Genomic DNA, 18267 nt, shown 5'->3' with positions numbered 1-18267 from the left:
AATATAGGACTAAAATAGGAATAACAATATAATAATATTAACAATAAGAATAAAATAGTGAACTATGGATTAATCAGTGGCAGTCTGATACGTTAGTCAGTAACGTTAGCTATAATAAGCAGCTATAACTAGAACGCGTCGATAACTCTATACAGTTCCAATAGACTAACATTACACTTCTGTGATTTAAATGTGTCCTCACCTTAGACTCAGGCCCTGGGCCTGGGGTAGTATTGCTGGATGTGGATGCAGTTCCTTGTTGGTCAGTTTGGGACTGTTCTCCATCTTCTGCTGTGTTCACCCTCTTCAAATAGCGCAGCATGTTTATTGTTTACAGTGCTCGCTTCACTGAGAGGATGCCACAGTGACAGTATAGCGTGTTTTTTTTATTTATTTTACTTTTCGCTGTGTTTTTGTACAGTGGAGAAAGCCTAGGTAAGAGAGATTTCCCTCACCTAGTCACCTGTTAACACGTTTTAATTTTTTGGAGCGAGATTCATTTGGGGTGTGATGCTGCTGCTGCTGCTGGAGCGCGACTGGCTGCGGAGAGGTGGGTAGGAGCTTGATGCTGCAGCGCGACTGGCTGAGGAGTGGTGGGTAGAAGCTTGATGTTGGATTAGCGTATCGCTGCCTTGGGAGACGGAGATAGACATTGGATTCGGCTAATCATGCAACGTTTAGATTCACCATTTGACAGCAATATATGCGCGCACTGACAGTCGCTAATTTACATTTCCTGTGAAAAAAAAGAAAAAATCCTCCCCGTCCCTGTTGCGTCCCAAAAAAGATTTCTGTTCGTCCCAAATCAATATTTGATCGTCCCCGGGACGACGGGACATCGTTAGTCTCGAGCCCTGGCATTGTCCCGTGGGATTATGCCCCCCCGCGGCGAAATGAATTAGTATCCCCCTCAGTCTCTCTCTGTGCCAGTCGCAGACTGTGTGGATGACTGTCACTCAAAGTGCTTATGGGCAGAGCCAGACCAACACAGCCTGAAATCCAAAGTGAGAAAAATGTGGCTTTTGAGTACTTGATTAGAAATATAAAACAATGGTTATCAAAACGAATGACCAAGTCAAATGATTGGAACAAGCAAGCTGTCTATCAAACCCTCTAGTGACATGCATGCTTGTACACAAAGGCCTGCTGCTAACACATAGATGCCTGCTACAGTAGCTACCTAGTGGGGCGTGGCTTTGGAGGCATCCTGATGCGTTGATCGGGAAGGGCGTTGTCGAATTTGGTTTAAGGTTAAGAGGATATTTCTATGTTCTGCCCAAAATCAATGGCCGCCTATTGCTCCTTTAAGTATAGGCAGTATCCAGGTACAAACTGGGGAAATTATTGTTTGCCAGCACGCAGCAGCTAACTCACATCACCATGAGTAATTATTTTCTTTTCAAAGTGTGTTTGACTCGAATTCTCAGCTTGCTCAACGAGTCTTTGTTGTACCCTGACTACTAAAGGAAATAAATTTCCATCACTGGTAAATGGAATACTTTTAATTTGATGCAGTTCCAGAAACTGGAAGTAAAGAACTATGCCAAACAGAGGATGGCTGCCAAGGACTGCAGGCACAAGCCAAGCGTGTTTCATCTGATCACGCTTAAAGTGTTCCAACAGAGTCAGTCTGCTAGGAAGCAAGAGGATAAGGACAAAGCAAAAATAATGCAGATGCCCAGGAAATGACAGACGTCAAAGAGTGTTGATGAAGCCGTTCATCACTAGGTTTTCTCCTTGTACAGTAGCCATCATCGTTCAACCTAAACTCAAGTCAATCACACTCCCTGCAGAAGGTAGGAAAGGGAGTTCAAAGCACGCTTCAGCCTTCGTAAGTGAGATGACATTTTGGTGCTCTGAGCCGTGTCATTTGCGAAGCCAGTCATGCGACGTCTCTTGTTGTGAACTAACAAGGGTGCGGAGAGAGAGGTGACAGCCCCCCCGATGGTGGGAAGAGTGGAAGAGGCCGAGCTTCCAATCTGGTTTACAAATGAGGCCGTGCTGCTTGTCAGGGCCGAACGGGCCGAGGAGGGACGGTGCAGTGGCGCACCGGTGATCATTTCTGATAAGCGCTAATCCAGCTGTCATGCCTGTGACACTATCTGAACAGAAGCACGCTCCTCCACATCACGGAGATTAATGAGAGCAATAAGGGACGGGCATTTGTACTCCTCTCCCCGTGACGCTGCATTCCACCTCTCAAACTGTCGAGCCATTTGTCAGCTGGTCATGTAAAGACAAAGAAAATCACCCGAACTGACTCAAAGAAGACGCCACAGGAATTCAAATGGTGAGGTTCACAAAACACACACTGCCGTCATAAGCTGTGTAAGTAAAGCAGCGCAGTGGACTGGATGTGAGGAGACCACCGTGGGGACAGCGATCCCGTGGGGAACGAGTCATTAACTGAGCCAATAACTGAGCCCTTAATACCTAATTGGTCATTGATAAATGTGCCCCGTGGAATTGGATGCTGGTACAAATCTCATCTCTTGTGTATAGGAGGGGGGGGGGGGGGGTGTTGAGGGCCCCTAACGGAATTCCACCGAAGAGTATTAAGTGGAGAGAAAAGGCAGTGGTAATATGTCATACATTGATTCCACATGGCTGCACCCAATCAGAGGGGTTGACAATGGAGAAAGTGTATTACAAAATCCTCTGCTCGCCGACTTGATAGAAACTCTGTGGACGTCTGCCCCCTGGTGGGATTTGAGTGGAATAGCAAAGCGTCTGCAGATGTGAGGAAGCTTCATTAAAAGATCCCTTCCCCGTTTTCTTTATGGCCAACTCCTCTGGATAAAAGCTAAATGACTAGATGTAAAAATTTATGTTGATAATAGGTTGAACCTTTCATGGTCCAATATGTGGCAACTTGACACCTTTAGCTTCAGCTGCACAGAAAACTAAGTAGGACAATGTCTTAAAAGAATATAAGCTGCCGACTTACTTCCTAGTAAATAACAATGGGTTCTTGTTGATAATTTGCATATTCATAGATCCTTGCATCTCAATGAGGGTAAAGGAACTAATTGTCAGTAGTTTATGGAACAATTTGTTGGAAAAACCATATACCGGTACTGTAAAAATTGTTATTCAATATAGAATGTTTTTAAGGGTTTAAAATATATCTGGAGGGGATCTTTAAGTGTAAACTGAATAATCCTGCATAAACGTGTTTCACATACTGTAGAACACTCCTGCCTGTCGCAAGGTGACCGAGATCAAATCTTTGTGCAGGGCGTGATCTGATTATGCGCCAATCTTGATCAAATGCCAGTCCTTCTTTTTCCCTCCGCTCCAACGAACTGACCGGAGCTCGGCTGGCATTTCAGAGAGATCAAACCCACTTCTAATCTCAACTCTTCCAACTTCATTTAAAAGCCTTGATCCCAGCAAGCCTTTGAGATGATTGTTAACAAGAGGAAGAGAAAAAAGTTAATAAATAAATGAAAGCTTCCTGCCCACTGGCCAGGCAGTGATCCGGGTTCTTAGAGACGTGTCGGATTTTACCTGCAGCCCACTGTGATTTTGGGTTTGAAAGCAAGAGGAGACAAGCAGACGAGCTCTCTCTGTCAATGTGGAGGAACATAGAGAGCATGGAGAGCTCTCTCTGTCGATGTGGAGGAACATAGAGAGCATGGAGAGCATGGAGAGCTCTCTCTGTCGATGTGGAGGAGCATGGAGAGCATGGAGAGCTCTCTCTGTCAATGTGGAGGAGCATAGAGAGCATGCAGAGCTCTCTCTGTCAATGTGGAGGAGCATAGAGAGCATGCAGAGCTCTCTCTGTCAATGTGGAGGAGCATAGAGAGCATGGAGAGCTCTCTCTGTCAATGTGGAGGAGCATAGAGAGCATGGAGAGCTCTCTCTGTCAATGTGGAGGAGCATAGAGAGCATGGAGAGCTCTCTCTGTCAATGTGGAGGAGCATAGAGAGCATGGAGAGCTCTCTCTGTCAATGTGGAGGAGCATAGAGAGCATGCAGAGCTCTCTCTGTCAATGTGGAGGAGCATAGAGAGCATGCAGAGCTCTCTCTGTCAATGTGGAGGAGCATAGAGAGCATGCAGAGCTCTCTCTGTCAATGTGGAGGAGCATTGTCGTGGAATATATTATCATGTCATTATAGATCTGTGTTGAGATATCATTTTATACAGCTTGACTGTTTCAGGGTCACCAGCTTGACTGGTTAATGTGTGTGTGTCTCTTTAAGAGACTCCAATGTATTAACATCTCCCCAGCCATAGCAAGATTGGTGTTGCTTCCAGTGACTGAGAACCATTTTTGTTTTACTTCATCATCATATCTGATGTATGGTGTTACGTCTGACAACTGTGTATTTAATATACGTCTGAACAGAGCTCTTGGTCAATTTATGGCCAGATGCTACTGTGTGAACATGTTGTCTCGGACTGTAAACTGTCCTTTCATTGTGGCCACGGTGAAATAAACTTTTCTATTATAATAATGACTCAGAATGATTAATGTAAACGGCTCATTGTTTTATCCTTTAATATTTCCCATTACAGCACAGAGAGCATGGAGAGCCCTCTCTGTCAATGTGGAGTAGCATGGAGAGCATGGAGAGCTCTCTCTGTCAATGTGGAGGAGCACAGAGAGCATGCAGAGCTCTCTCTAGTGATGGGGAAGTGTGGAACACTTAAAGGTTCACTGAAAAACTACGATTCATTATAAACTAACAATTTATTATGCACATAATCTCACACATATCCCAAGGCTCTAAACCGTTGTGATGGAGAGTTAATGAGTTTGAACGTGGCCACCGATGAAGTCATCAGAGAACAGTAAATCCTTGTTTTGTGTTAATTACAGCTCAATGAGAGGAAAGAATAACAATCCTTATCTCGATCCAGTGGAGTCCAGTGTCCTCTGATGACATCACAGGAGGAGATGTTCAAACTCATTAACTCACTAACTGTCCAACTAAAGTCAAGGTTGTTCTTCGCTGCCCCTTCAATACATCTGAGGCTAAAAGAAAACGATCATATGGTCAAGATTCTCTGATCCCACCGCAATGAATGAATGCATTTCATACCGATTTATTTTTAAAGGGAAAGAAATACGGGGGGGCAGGTGGCGCACGGAGATTACGTTCGTCACCAACACCGGGAGACACTAGGATTCGCCTGTTCGAATCCAGCTCCCGGCGTTGCTATCAGCTTGGCTGGCCTCTCACACTGATACAATTGGCTGTATCAGGGGGTGGGAAAGCTGAAGGGTGGGTCCTGGGCGTTGTGGACAGCGACCCCTACAGTTCGGTCGGGGCGCCTGCTCAGCGAGGGTTGGAACTGAGGAGAGATAGTGTGGCCTCCCACACGCTACACTCTCCCCGGTGAGAACCTGCGCGGCCAGGTTGGCCTGCCCCAGGCTGCACATGCGTCGGAGGAAAGCATGTGACAGTCTCCGGTCTCCCGGACCAACAGTAGGGGAAAGTACGCAACAACCAGGAAGGGTGGGATGGGAGAAAAATCGGGAAAAAGGAGGGGAAGAAAGATAAAAAGAAAAAGAAAAAAAAAAAAAGGGGAAAGGGAAAGAAATACTAAAAAGTACTGGATGGATATCAGATATCAGGCTGATACCGGGCTAAGACTTGACCAGTGTACAGCCCTCACCTATTTTTATTGTTTTACTTATATTCTATTCTATTGCGCTCCTATTTCATTTAGTGTATATCCCATTTTATTTTATTCCACCTTTTCGTTTTACAGTTGTACAGCCCTGGTCTATTTTTATTTCATAATTCTATTCTATTCGATTGTGCTTCTATCTTAATTTAGTTCATATTCCATTTTATTTTATTACACCTTTATATTTTATTATCTGTCCGTTATTGTCTGTCCGTTAATGTCGCACCGAAGATGACCAAAGTAAATTCCTTGTATGTGAAAACTACTAAATAACTCAACTAAATAAAGACCTTTCCGATTCTGAAAAAAGGCATCCGAGATGTTTTACTATAATGCGATGCCAAGGCGATATACCATATCAGTGATCGTAGTGGAGCAACCTGATTTTGTACATGGATGATAAAGGATTGCATTTGTAGTACAAAATGCCCACTCCCTTTTCAGCCAGAGTTTGGTATTAGGCAATACATGTTTAACCTCTTTAAGATTCAGAAACGGTACCACCAGTGGGAAAAGTGGCATCAATGCACCCCTGAAAAGAATCCTCCCTAGAAACATATTAGAATTTAAAACTGAACTACCGGTATGTAGCGTTTTCATGAAAAGATTCTCGTAAGGAGCGGAGTTGGGCTGAACAGGGGAAAACCCTCCCGACAGCAAGGCATGAAACACAGAGGTTCTGGAGAAGATAATCACACTGAGACTCTGTACGGTGGTGAGGTGAGCCACGGGGCGCTGGACTGTGCCGTTAGACGCCCAGGGAGGGGGGCCTGTGTTGGGATGGGGGTGGTCCCTGTGTGTGGGGTGGTCCCTGTGGGGTGGGGAGGCCTGCTCCCCTTCTGTGCATGTCTTCCATGGCGGGCATGACACCGCGGATTCCATAAAAGTCTACCGTCTCATTTCTAGAGCACAAAGTATGAATGACTGAAATGAATGTCTTTATGTTTTGCAGTTTTCCTCCATATTTAAATATTACATAGCGCAGCTTTAATCTAAAACACATACTAACAAAATTGTATTAAATCTAAAAAGAATATATATATATATATACTGTATATATAATATATATATCTAGGGAGCCTAGATGGAGCCTAGAGTTCACCTGCAGGAAGAAGAGATGCTGTGTGATGTCCTGCACCAGCTCCTCCTCAGCGCTCTCTGGGTAGAACTTGGCCAAGAAGTGCAGCGTGATCGGCTCCTCCTTGGGCACCTCCTGATCCAGGACCTGCCAGCCGGACACCACGACACACATCAGTACCGAGTGACACCACGACACACATCAGTACCGACGCAGCGAAGAGATGTGTTCCCTCATCACTGCAGTCACATCTCCCACCAGCTGAGATGTGTTCCCTCATCACTTTACATTTTCTTTTCCACATTTGTTACTGTACATTTACTGTAAATTACTGTATATTTTTGGCTGTATATTTCAGAATGTATATAAATATTTAGAATGTATATCTCAGACTGTATTTGTATTCTTATTTGTGATTTTTGAGCGATCTGTAGTGCTGAATTTCCTTCGGGATCAATAGTACTTCTATTACAGTATATTCTATTGATCTGGGAGCTCCCTGGTCTGCATGTTCCCCTCTGTTACCTTCTTGTCCATCTTCAGCCAGGCCACCGTGTCCTTGACGTCGTACCGGAGACCGAAGAACCAGGTCTCCCTCAGGCCCAGCGTGCGGCACACAAACTCAAAGAGCTCCTTTCCTTTCCATTTCATCTGAAACACATGAAGGGTGCGTAGAAACATCAAGTCCCACCTCAAAACCCACCTGTTCAACCTTGCAGACCCTCACTCCTGACCCTCCAGCCCCTGCATCACTTCTGTACACACCTATATATTATTTATTTTTATTTTCTCTCCGTTTTGTCTCTACAATGTCTCCCTTTCTCTGTAGTATCCCCACCATGTTGTCATTGTGAAAGTCCATGTAGTGTTTGTCCATGTACTGTGTATGTCCATGTACTGTAATGTCTGTAAAGTGCTTTGATGTACATACATAAAATAAATTTATACTTTTTTTTTATCAACTTTTTCTCCTAATTTTTCTATTTTTCTCCCATCCCAATTTCGTATCTCCAATTCTTCCCTCCCCTGTCTTGAACGCCGCTAGACCATGCCTCCCACCGGTCGGCTGTAGTGAGGATAGAAGCCTTGCATCACGTGTCCCCTCCGGTACACGAGGAGGCAGCCTGTCGCATCTTTTCACCAAACAGCTCGAACTCTCAGTGGCGAGGAGTAACGCGTGGGAGGCTCACGCTGCCCCCGATACTTCCTGATTCTGCTGTACAGGCGTCACCCAACCGACCTATAGGAGTCGCTGTCCACAACGTCCAATCCCCACCCACAGGCTTTCCCACCCTCTAACACTGCCAATTGTGTTAGTTTATACAACGGCATGCACATTTCTCGATTCTGATTGGCTGAAACAGTCAACTTACACGTGGGTATTTTTCATAACCCAACGCTCTTGGTCCCAGGACCCGCCCACAACCGCATCACTATCAATGCGCGTTCGTGGTTTTAGGAATTAAAGCAAGATGGCGGACAAGCCGACAGGAAACATTACGAAAGGATAATGGTGATAGGGTCATAAAGACTAAATGAAAAACGATTCTGTCACGGCGAATGTCTTAGTTCGAACTCTTAGTTCGAGCCCAGCGCTCCACATTTGCTTTCAGTTTAGCTGGTCGTCCGTACTAATACACATTGGCCGTATTAGGGGGTGGGAAACTGATGGGTGGGGATCGGGCGTTGTGGACAGCGACTCCTACAGGTCGGCTGGTGCGCCTGCGCAGTGGAATCAGGAAGTGTCGGGGGCAGCGTGAGCCTCCCACGCGTTACTCCTCACCACTGAGAGATCGAGCTGCGCAGGTGAAAAAATGCGACTGCTGTTACCTCAAGTACCGGAGGGGACTTGTGCTATGTATGACTTAGTCCACATTGCAGCCGGCTTGTGGGAGGCAAGAAACAGCGTACGTGACAGGGGAGGGTTGAATTGGATGATACGAAATTGGGATGGGAGAAAATATAAAAAATGGGAGAAAAAGTGGATAAAAAAAAAACAATGTTGGATGATGTAATTGATAGGTCATGAGTCATTGTGGAACAAAAAAATAATCGCGCGAATTGATTGATTGATTAATTGCAAAAAAAATTTAAAAAAAGATTGACCTACTTTCTATAGAAGCAGCTGGGAGGTGCGCTGTTTTAAGTGAGCGTGGACTATTGAATTGATTGGTTGGTTGATTGATTGATTGATTGATTGCTAATTTTATTACTGTACGCCTTGTTTCCAACTGGTTAAGTTTAGGCACTCTTTCGAAGTTGGTTAAGGTTAGAGTTTGTCTTTAGAGCAGGGCGATAGACCACCAGCCCTGATTCCAAACTCTAACCTTAACCAACTTCGAAAGAGGGCCTAAACTTAACCAGTTGGAAACAAGGCAGACAGTAATAAAATTAGCAATCAATCAATCAATCAATCAATCAATTCAATAACCCACGCTCACTTAAAACAGCGCACCTCCCAGCTGCTTCTATAGAAAGCAGGTTTAAAAAATAAAAATAAAAACTCTTATAGGGCAAAGAAAACTTTTTTGAATTTGTTTTACCTACTTTCTATAGAAGCATCTAAGAATGAAGTTATATAGAAAGTAGGTTAAAAACTAAAGAAAAGTTGGATGTGTTAGTTTGTTGGATGTCTAGGTGAAAGACAGTTGGATGTCTTAGTTTGTTGGATGCCTAGGTGAAAGACAGTTGGATGTCTTAGTTTGTTGGATGCCTAGTTGAAAGACAGTTGGATGTGTTAGTTTGTTGGATGTCCTACTGAGAACAGTTGGATGCACTTCCGAGCTGCTTCCACATGGAGGCAACTTTTTTTTTTTTTTTGTGGGAACAACTTTTTCTGGCGGATGGTTTTTTCAATAAATCTTCAATTAATATGTGTTTATTGTATAGCAATAAGGTTGGATGAATGTGCCAGTTGTATAAAAGCATTACACCACTTGTAGTCGTGGGTTGTGACAATTAGACCATGCCTAGGGGGGTCTAATGATACCAGTATATCCTGCGTTAGTGGCGAGCGCCTTGCCCACTGCGCCACTCAGCCGCCCTAAATAAATATATTATTATTATTAATTTTGAATCATTATTATTAACACCTGTAATCCAACTACTGTATAAACAAAAGTGTAGCCCCACCACCAACATGTAAAACACAGGATTGGAACCTGCTATTCTTCACAGGTCTCTTAACACATTCGGGGCCAGACCCGAGAAAAGTCGGGTTAACTCGCCATGCTCTGGGCGCCAAACCCAAGAAAATCCAGGTTTTAATCATTATTTCTTTTATTAGCTATATCCATTCATTTTTCATCCATCCAGCCTGATGTTATCATTGGGAATGGGTCTGAGCTCGCAAAGGGCAAATACCGCCCCCTAATGCCTCCCGGCTGGTATTGCACATCATTGGAATCCCTCTGGCTGGGGCTGTGCATCGATCTAAGAAGTCCGGTCCAGGTTTTACTTCTCTGGCATGCAGTATCATTATAACAGATGGACTGGGGACACTCAGAGCAGCGTGGATTATGTGTTTTGGACATAACGTTGGATCAATAAACGCGATCAATATTTGGAATGGCAATCAGGAATTGGATTAATCTTTTTGCACTACATCAGATGTGAGGTAAGGACTCTATGTTACGAATCTTGGGTTAATCCGATGTTTCTTTCACCGCCATCGGAGCGTGTGTGTGTGTGTGAGGTTTTTTTGCACTACCTATCTTTGTGAAAGTGGCTTCTCAGCTCTGGTCCAGCTGAAGACAAAGCAGAGGAACAGATTGGACATTGAGCATGACCTCAGAGTTGCTTTGTCTACCATCCAGCGTTTCCGTTAGCCGGTAATTACCGGTATTTGACCGGCAAAATCTGTTTAAGTCCGACATATTTCATCTCTCCGGTCTTAATGTCCGGTGAAAATAATTCCCTGAGTCTAAGCACAATTTGATTATTTGAATTGTATTAAAATAGGCTAAAATTAAATAGCCTATGCGATGAACGAAACGATAATTACATTTGTTTCCTCGTTGCTTCTAATAATGACAACGACGTTGTCAGCGAGCGAGAGCTTAGTGCTGGGTGTGCAAACTTTTGTGAAGCTGCAGAGCCATAGCACAAGCAGCCCAATGCAGTATTCCAGCAGTACTCCAATTCAGCCATTTTCAGCCAATGTTGGGTGGGGGGCGCTGCTGTGCGGTTCCCAGAAAAGAGCCAATAACAGCTAAATCAGCTTCTCTGCAGCGCCATACTCTTTGCAAATAAGTCGTTGCGAGGTGGAGAGAGTCGTCACGCAAACCACGATAATGTTGCCGTCTCTCTGCTTTCTCAGTTCTTCGCTTGATATAATTAATACAAATGTCCAATATAACGGAATTCGTTAGCTCATAAAAATGTGATTATAACAGACTGCTGTTTAGTGTCGGACCGACTGCCCACATACGCGGATAAAGTCAGCAGCAGCACGGAGTATCGAGGGACTTATTTTATTTGGAATATATTAATTAATGACTGTATACGCAAAAGTAGCCTAGTTTTAAGTAATAATATTATAAATCTACATGCCTTGAGGATGACATTCTTTATATAGCCTGCCTATCAATTGTTTTAAAGCTCAATAAACTATGACCGGAATTAATCTCATTTGTCCGGTAGATTGAAATCGTGCAGGTCACGGAGACCGGCAACAATTTTTTCTAACGGAAACCCTGCTACCATCACCCCAGACTTTGAGACTCTTGTCAGGAGCAAACAACATCCCCAGTTATCCCATTAGTTCCCTGGGATGTTAAGCTAAGAAGTCTGCAATATATTTTTTTTTTGTTATTTAAACACTTCCACTTTAATTTGTATTATTTAATTTATTTATCTTGTTATGAGTGATTGTTGTATTGTTCAAATACATTTTGATTTAAAGTTGCTTAAGATCCAAATTCAAATGTTTCATGAGTCATTATTTTAATTTGCTATGGGATCATCATGTTATGTTAAGTTAACTGTTAAGGCAGAGGGACTGGACAACAGGGTGACATTCACAGGTGTGCAGACTTGAGCATGCGAGGTAAAACATGCATTGGAGAAGGAGCCATGCCCACAGGAAGCAGAGATTGAGGGTGTGACAAAAATAATCGTTAGATTAGTCGACTAATCGAATGACAAAAATAATCGTTAGATTAGTCGACTAATCGAAAAAATAATCGACAGATTAGTCAATTACCAAAATAATCGTTAGTTGCAGCCCTAATGTCAATAATCTAGCGTTTATTTGAAAACGATTCATAAATCAAGTGACAAATGGCACGATTTCGAAGGAAATACATTGAAGCTCGAGATTAGACAGAACACTCTAGAAATATATTCATATTCATCACGGTATAAAACGGAAATGTATGAAAAAATTATCTGTTTCGTGCATGTTGACTGGAAGCAACTCACTGACAATCAACGTGTTATTTAGATCTATTGCTATTATATTTCATATATTTTAAGCACTCACAAGTAAGTCCTATCCTACATTGGATAAAGCACTGGCGCTGAAGGGCCATCAGCGCCCTCTGCTGTTGGCCCCCAATGAGTTAATACAGAACAACACGTTTCTAATGTTTCCTGGGTACTTCATGAAGTAGGCTTGCCAGTTAGCTAGATAATTTTACAATCATATTTTTGTTCATAATTAACAAGAATCAATATGTATGACTGAATCACATTCCTAAACCTTAATATTCAAGTTTACGTTTACAGAGTCAAATCTAAACATCCAAGATATATTGGATGCATTATTTTTTATTTTCAAAGTTATCTGGCTAACGACGGTATAATCCATTTTTCCCCCAGATGCTGTGAAAGGTTTGGCATAATCCCGCTTCCCCCCAGATGCTGTGAAAGGTCATAATCCAGTTTCCCCCCAGATGCTGTGAAAGGTCATAATCCATTTTCCCCCCAGATGCTGTGAAAGGTTTGGCATAATCCCGCTTTCCCCCAGATGCTGTGAAAGGTCATAATCCAGTTTCCCCCCAGATGCTGTGAAAGGTCATACTCCAGTTTCCCCCCAGATGCTGTGAAAGGTCATAATCCAGTTTCCCCCCAGATGCTGTGAAAGGTCATAATCCAGTTTCCCCCCAGATGCTGTGAAAGGTCATACTCCAGTTTCCCCCCAGATGCTGTGAAAGGTGATACTCCAGTTTCCCCCCAGATGCTGTGAAAGGTCATACTCCAGTTTCCCCCCAGATGCTGTGAAAGGTCATACTCCAGTTTCCCCCCAGATGCTGTGAAAGGTCATACTCCAGTTTCCCCCCAGATGCTGTGAACAGTCATAATCCCGCTTCCCCCAGATGCTGTGAAAAGTCATAATCCAGTTTCCCCCCAGATACTGTGAAAGGTTTAAACCAGTTCCCCCCCCCCCCCCCCAGATGCTGTGAAAATTTTAATCCAGTTCCCCCCCCCCCCCAGATGCTGTGAAAGGTTTAATCCAGTTCCCCCCCCCAGATGCTGTGAAAGGTTCGTTTACATAATCCAGTTTCCCCTAGATGCTGTGAAAGGTTTGTGATAATCCAGTTTCCCCCAGATGCTGTGAAAGGTTTGTTTACATAATCCAGCCTCCCCCAGATGCTGTGAAAGGTTTGTTTACATTGACCATAATCACACGGTGGCCATTTAGATGTTATGCTCAGGTTGGTACTCAGGTTGGTATTCCTTTCCACCCTGTTCCCAACCTGAGCATGACATAAGCGCAAACATGTTCTCTGTGTGAGAATATGGTCACTTGGGAGTAAAACAGAACTAAAACTATTTGAATGAATGAATGAATGAGTTTATTTCGAACATAAATTAAAAACGAATTAAAATGTTAAACAATTAAATAATAAACAGATTAAACAAACAAGCAAAACAGTAATGTTCAAAAAGGAGTAGGATGAAGTGTAAACTTATGTATTCCTACCCCCTTCACACTCTATTATCTTATGCAACTCATATTAACAAATTTTCATACAACCCAAATGTCCACACTATGAAAAGAAAATATCAGTAGTAATAATAATACTAATAATAATCCCGCCGAGCACTAGCCCCTGGACAGGGATGCCAGGGCTCAAGGGGTCAACACAACGCCTCCTCATCCATATACCTCTGAGATATAATCCTTTTATATGTTTGTTTTTTTGTTAAAGTCATTTATATTTGTGGTTTCTTTCAATTCCACACTAAAACCATTTGAACAGATTCACTCCACAAACTGAAATGTTGAATGTCATTGTTGAATGAACAGCCTGTTTCTTGAAATTTAAAACAAAAACAGTTTTTTTTTTTTTTTTTTCTATCTATAGCAGGCTAACTCATACTCTTCCAATTATGTGATGTGATTGTAAGTAGGGCTGCAACGATTAGTCGACATAATCGACGACGTCGATTATAAAAAATCGTCGACGAGAAATTGTTGCGTCGATTAGTCATTAAAAATTTTTTTTTTTTTTTTTTTTTTTTTTTTTTTGCACTACCTATCTTTGTGAGAGTGGCTTCTCAGGGTTCCAGACAACATCATAACATGATGATCCCATAGCAAATTTTGGACATTGAAAACATTGTTCCCCTGCAGGAGATGATGATCAGACTAGACACACAATACATTACACACGCACTCCTCTCACTCACACACAGCGATCAGAGTAAGACACACACACATTCACACTCCTCTCACTCACACACAGCGATCAGAGTAAGACACACACACATACACACTCCTCTCACTCACACACAGCGATCAGAGTAAGACACACACACATTCACTCTCCTCTCTCTCACACACAGCGATCAGAGTAAGACACACACACATTCACACTCCTCTCACTCACACACAGCGATCAGAGTAAGACACACACACATACACAAATTACACAGTACACACCTCTCACTCACACAGCGATCAGAGTAAGACACACACAAATTACACAGTACACACACACACACTCCTCTCACTCACACAGCGATCAGAGTAAGACACACACACATACACACACACACGGACTCCTCTCACACACAGCAAACAAAAGTTATTTAAAGTACACTTCCACTTTAATTTGTATTATTTAATTTATTTATCTTGTTATGAGTGATTGCTGTATTGTTCTTCAAATACATTTTCATTTAAAGTGGCTTAAAGATCCAAATTCAAATGTTTCATGAGTCATTATTTTAATTTGCTATGGGATCATCATGTTATGATGTTGTTGTTTGGTCCTGACAAGAGTCTCAAAGTCTGGGGTGATGGTAGACAAGCAACTCTGCTCAATGTCCAATCTGTTCCTCTGCTCTGTCTTCAGCTGGACCAGAGCTGAGAAGCCACTTTCACAAAGATAGGCAATTTAAAAAAAAAAAAAAAAAAAAAAAATCCCTTTTTTTTTTTTTTTTTGTTGTTTACATTGGTTTTCGATTAGTCGACTAATCGAAAAAATTATCGGCAGATTAGTCGACTACCAAATTAGTCATTAGTTGCAGCCCTAATTGTAAGTAACTAACTGATATGGTCAAAGAAACTGCAGATAGGGTCTCTGTAATAGATAGTAATCTGCATACAAGGCAAGGCTGCCGATGGCTGTGGGAACAAGTACTGCCCGTATCCATCACAGCATCTACCCTGCAGCACTGTGTGCTGCTCACTACTCACTGTACTCTATATATAGCCTACCGGTTTCACTGGCCTATACTTAGCACTACATACAGTATGAATCTGTTATTTTACACTGCCATTACATTATGCTGTTGTCCTGGCCGGATGAATTAGGCTAGATGGGATATTGAATTGGATAATGTGTTGGTGTATTGCATGCATTGGAACACATTTCTAGAAATCTCTTGACATGGTAAAAATTTATCCAATATAGGGGCTGACCCAAATGCTTCAAAGCTTCAATCACTGCCATGGAAATCACTGTCAAAATCTGAATTTGAATGCCTTCTTTAACCAGCCTACATCAGAAATAGCTGAGTTTACAGACATAATAATACACCGTTATGTTATTAGTTCCTCCCAGACAAGGACATTAAATGAAAACTTTCATTAAACTGATCTACCCCATAACTCATCTACCCACTGCATTGATACTTCCTGCACACTCACAGGAAGAATGAAGCTTGGATTATCCACCGATTCATTAATCACTGAACCTTCAAAGCCCAAAAAATTTTAATTAGGACAGCCCTACTTAAACCGGATCAATTATTACATGCACACACCAACACAAGCACTTGGAGGCCCCAGGCTCAGTCAATCAGCCAGGCAAAAGGCTGCCACTGCTTAGCCCAAAGACCATCTTTCCAGAATCACAGTATAATTCAAGGCAGGGGACCATGCAACCGGAGAGCCATGAGAAGGTCATATGCACACACCCAACTAAAATGACTTTCATCAGTAAACATCTTAACAGCAGGCTGGGGGGAGGATAGAGAACAGTGAATACGTGCAGGAAGAACGACACCTGGAGCTCATCAAGGTCAATTCAGCCTAATATGTGAGTCTAAATGAAAAATCACAGCCTAAAATGACCAAAGCTCAATAATTGCTATTTACAAAACACATAATTGATACAATTATCACATCCTGGCACAGAAAATAGAAATGTAAAACCTGCAATTGACATTCTCCAGCCCTGTGTAATTGCCAATTGCTAGCGTTGGTAGGGAATAGGGATCCACCCCTTTAAGTACAGAGATGGCCTTTTGCGAATCATCCAAATGCCTTTTTGCTCTGGCATATGATCAAGCCAACCTCACAGAAACCAATGATAGAGCGGGGACTGGGAGGGCCATGAAATTAACTCACAAAGATAGAATAACACCACGCCTAGTTACTTTTAGTTTTGGTTCATACGTAGAGAATTTCAGTAAGTCATTCTTTCAATTAGACTATGACCATGGTTGAAATCTTGAGCTGAATGGTGATAATGTACTGCCTAAATCCCCTTAGGTGGTTACTGAAGACCAATTTCACCTTTTCACTGGGTGGGTCACACAGTTTCTCACTGCCACCTTGTGTCAAAAAAGGAAACTCACCCATGTTGTCTCAGAAAAAAGTTTTTCAGAGTTGGTATTTTTCAAGACAATGTTGTAGAACCATTGTGCACACTTGCCTGCCAAGTGACTGTTTACTACAAAGGCAGACTGTGTCAACAGTGAGCACCCATCCTAATCAGGCCAAACTGCATTTAAAGCAATACCATAAAAACACAAGGTAAGCAGCCTAGTGCTTTACAGGGCAGCTGTAAAGACCTGTTGTCTGAGTCAGAGGTAGAAGAGAGGACATGTCAACCTAATGAGTAGGCCAGGGCACAATGCATTATTTATGATTGTGTTATAATATAATAATAACCATTAGGTTCGGACAAGTGAATTCATGCAACAACAAAAACAAAAAGTAGCATACAGTCATACACACCTCACAGCTGAACTCCATGTCGGATTCCATTGTGCCAATTCTGACGTTGAAGTTCTTGGCTTGTTTTCTTCTCAATGAAGTGAATCCCAGTTTTGCTGCTAATGCACTTGCCATGATAGTGAATAGCTAACGTGAGCTACTCCGTTCAGTGAAGTTGTTCATTCACACTGTGTACCGTCACGTACACAAGCAGTCAAGACATGTCTATTCCACGTTGTAATAATATCACTTTAGTGCAGAGAAGTCTTTTGACATAACCTAACCTCACAGTATTGCATGCGAGTTGTCGTCGTTTATTAAAAGTTAGTTAAACGCCTCATAAGCAAGATCTATCAAATAGTTTTCCGTTGGCAAGTGCATGCGTTAGTACTATTTTATAAATGGTATGTTAGTCGTTTTAGGGAATAATCCATAAATTAAGAAAACAGTGTAAATAATTGACTAGTAACTCAATAACATTAACGTTGGCTAATTATCAAACATTAGCTAGCGAATTTAGCTAGTTAAATACATTATTTACGCGTTCTTGTCGTTATTCAAGTAATGTATCGACAGCGGGGATCACGTTGAAGTGCATAATAATATCATCATTCATCACGGTTATACATAATGGTAAATCCCTTTCCAAGAATGCAAAGTGTTGAAGCTGCTAGACGGGGAGCTCTGGTTGTGCTAGTAGGCTAGTTAGCCGAGTAGGGTATATCTGCAGAGCCGCAAGCCCAAAGTCTGGGCAGGGCTTCGTGGCTTGGACTAGGTTTGACTGTGCGTGGGCGGGGCGTGAATGAATGAATGAATGAAAACTTTATTTAACAGATTGCAGAATGGGTACAATACAGTACGGCTCAATACATACAATTGTTAAGGGGATGCAGACCTGAGAAAGACGTTTGTCTTGTTTCCATCAGGGTCCCCCATTTTCAATTCATATAGACATTTATGACATACACAACATACATGACATTTATGGCATAGGGACATATAGGTATTTAGTACTGATACATTTGTGACATAGGCGGTATTCAAATATACAGTACTGTTACCCCTAGATCCTGACAGAGTATATACATATGATGGGGAGGGGACTGTACATTAGGAGGGGGTGGGTGGGTGGGAGGGAAATATACATACGGCGGGG

General features: G+C 42.4%; 1 protein-coding gene across 2 annotated transcripts in view; it reads right to left on the bottom strand.

Annotated features, from left to right (window-relative positions):
* nf2a (NF2, moesin-ezrin-radixin like (MERLIN) tumor suppressor a) overlaps positions 1-17790 on the bottom strand; it is a 137464-nt gene extending 119674 nt beyond the window's left edge. Inside the window, exons 1-3 of one of the 2 annotated variants that reach the window (XM_084307887.1) lie at positions 17121-17790; positions 7244-7369; positions 6743-6865 (exon numbers count right to left, since the gene is read on the bottom strand). In XM_084307887.1, the coding sequence (XP_084164013.1) occupies positions 6743-6865; positions 7244-7369; positions 17121-17246 (375 nt within the window). In that variant the 5' untranslated portion in view covers positions 17247-17790. The remainder of the gene's footprint in view (positions 1-6742; positions 6866-7243; positions 7370-17120) is intronic. The other variant, XM_084307888.1, reaches the window with a different exon arrangement.
* Between the last annotated feature and the right edge of the window lie 477 nt (positions 17791-18267).

The sequence above is a fragment of the Notolepis coatsorum genome, assembly GCF_963971535.1.
Source record: "Notolepis coatsorum genome assembly, chromosome: 2".
Taxonomy (NCBI): domain Eukaryota; kingdom Metazoa; phylum Chordata; class Actinopteri; order Aulopiformes; family Paralepididae; genus Notolepis; species Notolepis coatsorum.
The sequence above is the reverse complement of the archived record's forward strand: the minus strand, read 5'-3'. Positions and strand labels throughout refer to the sequence as shown.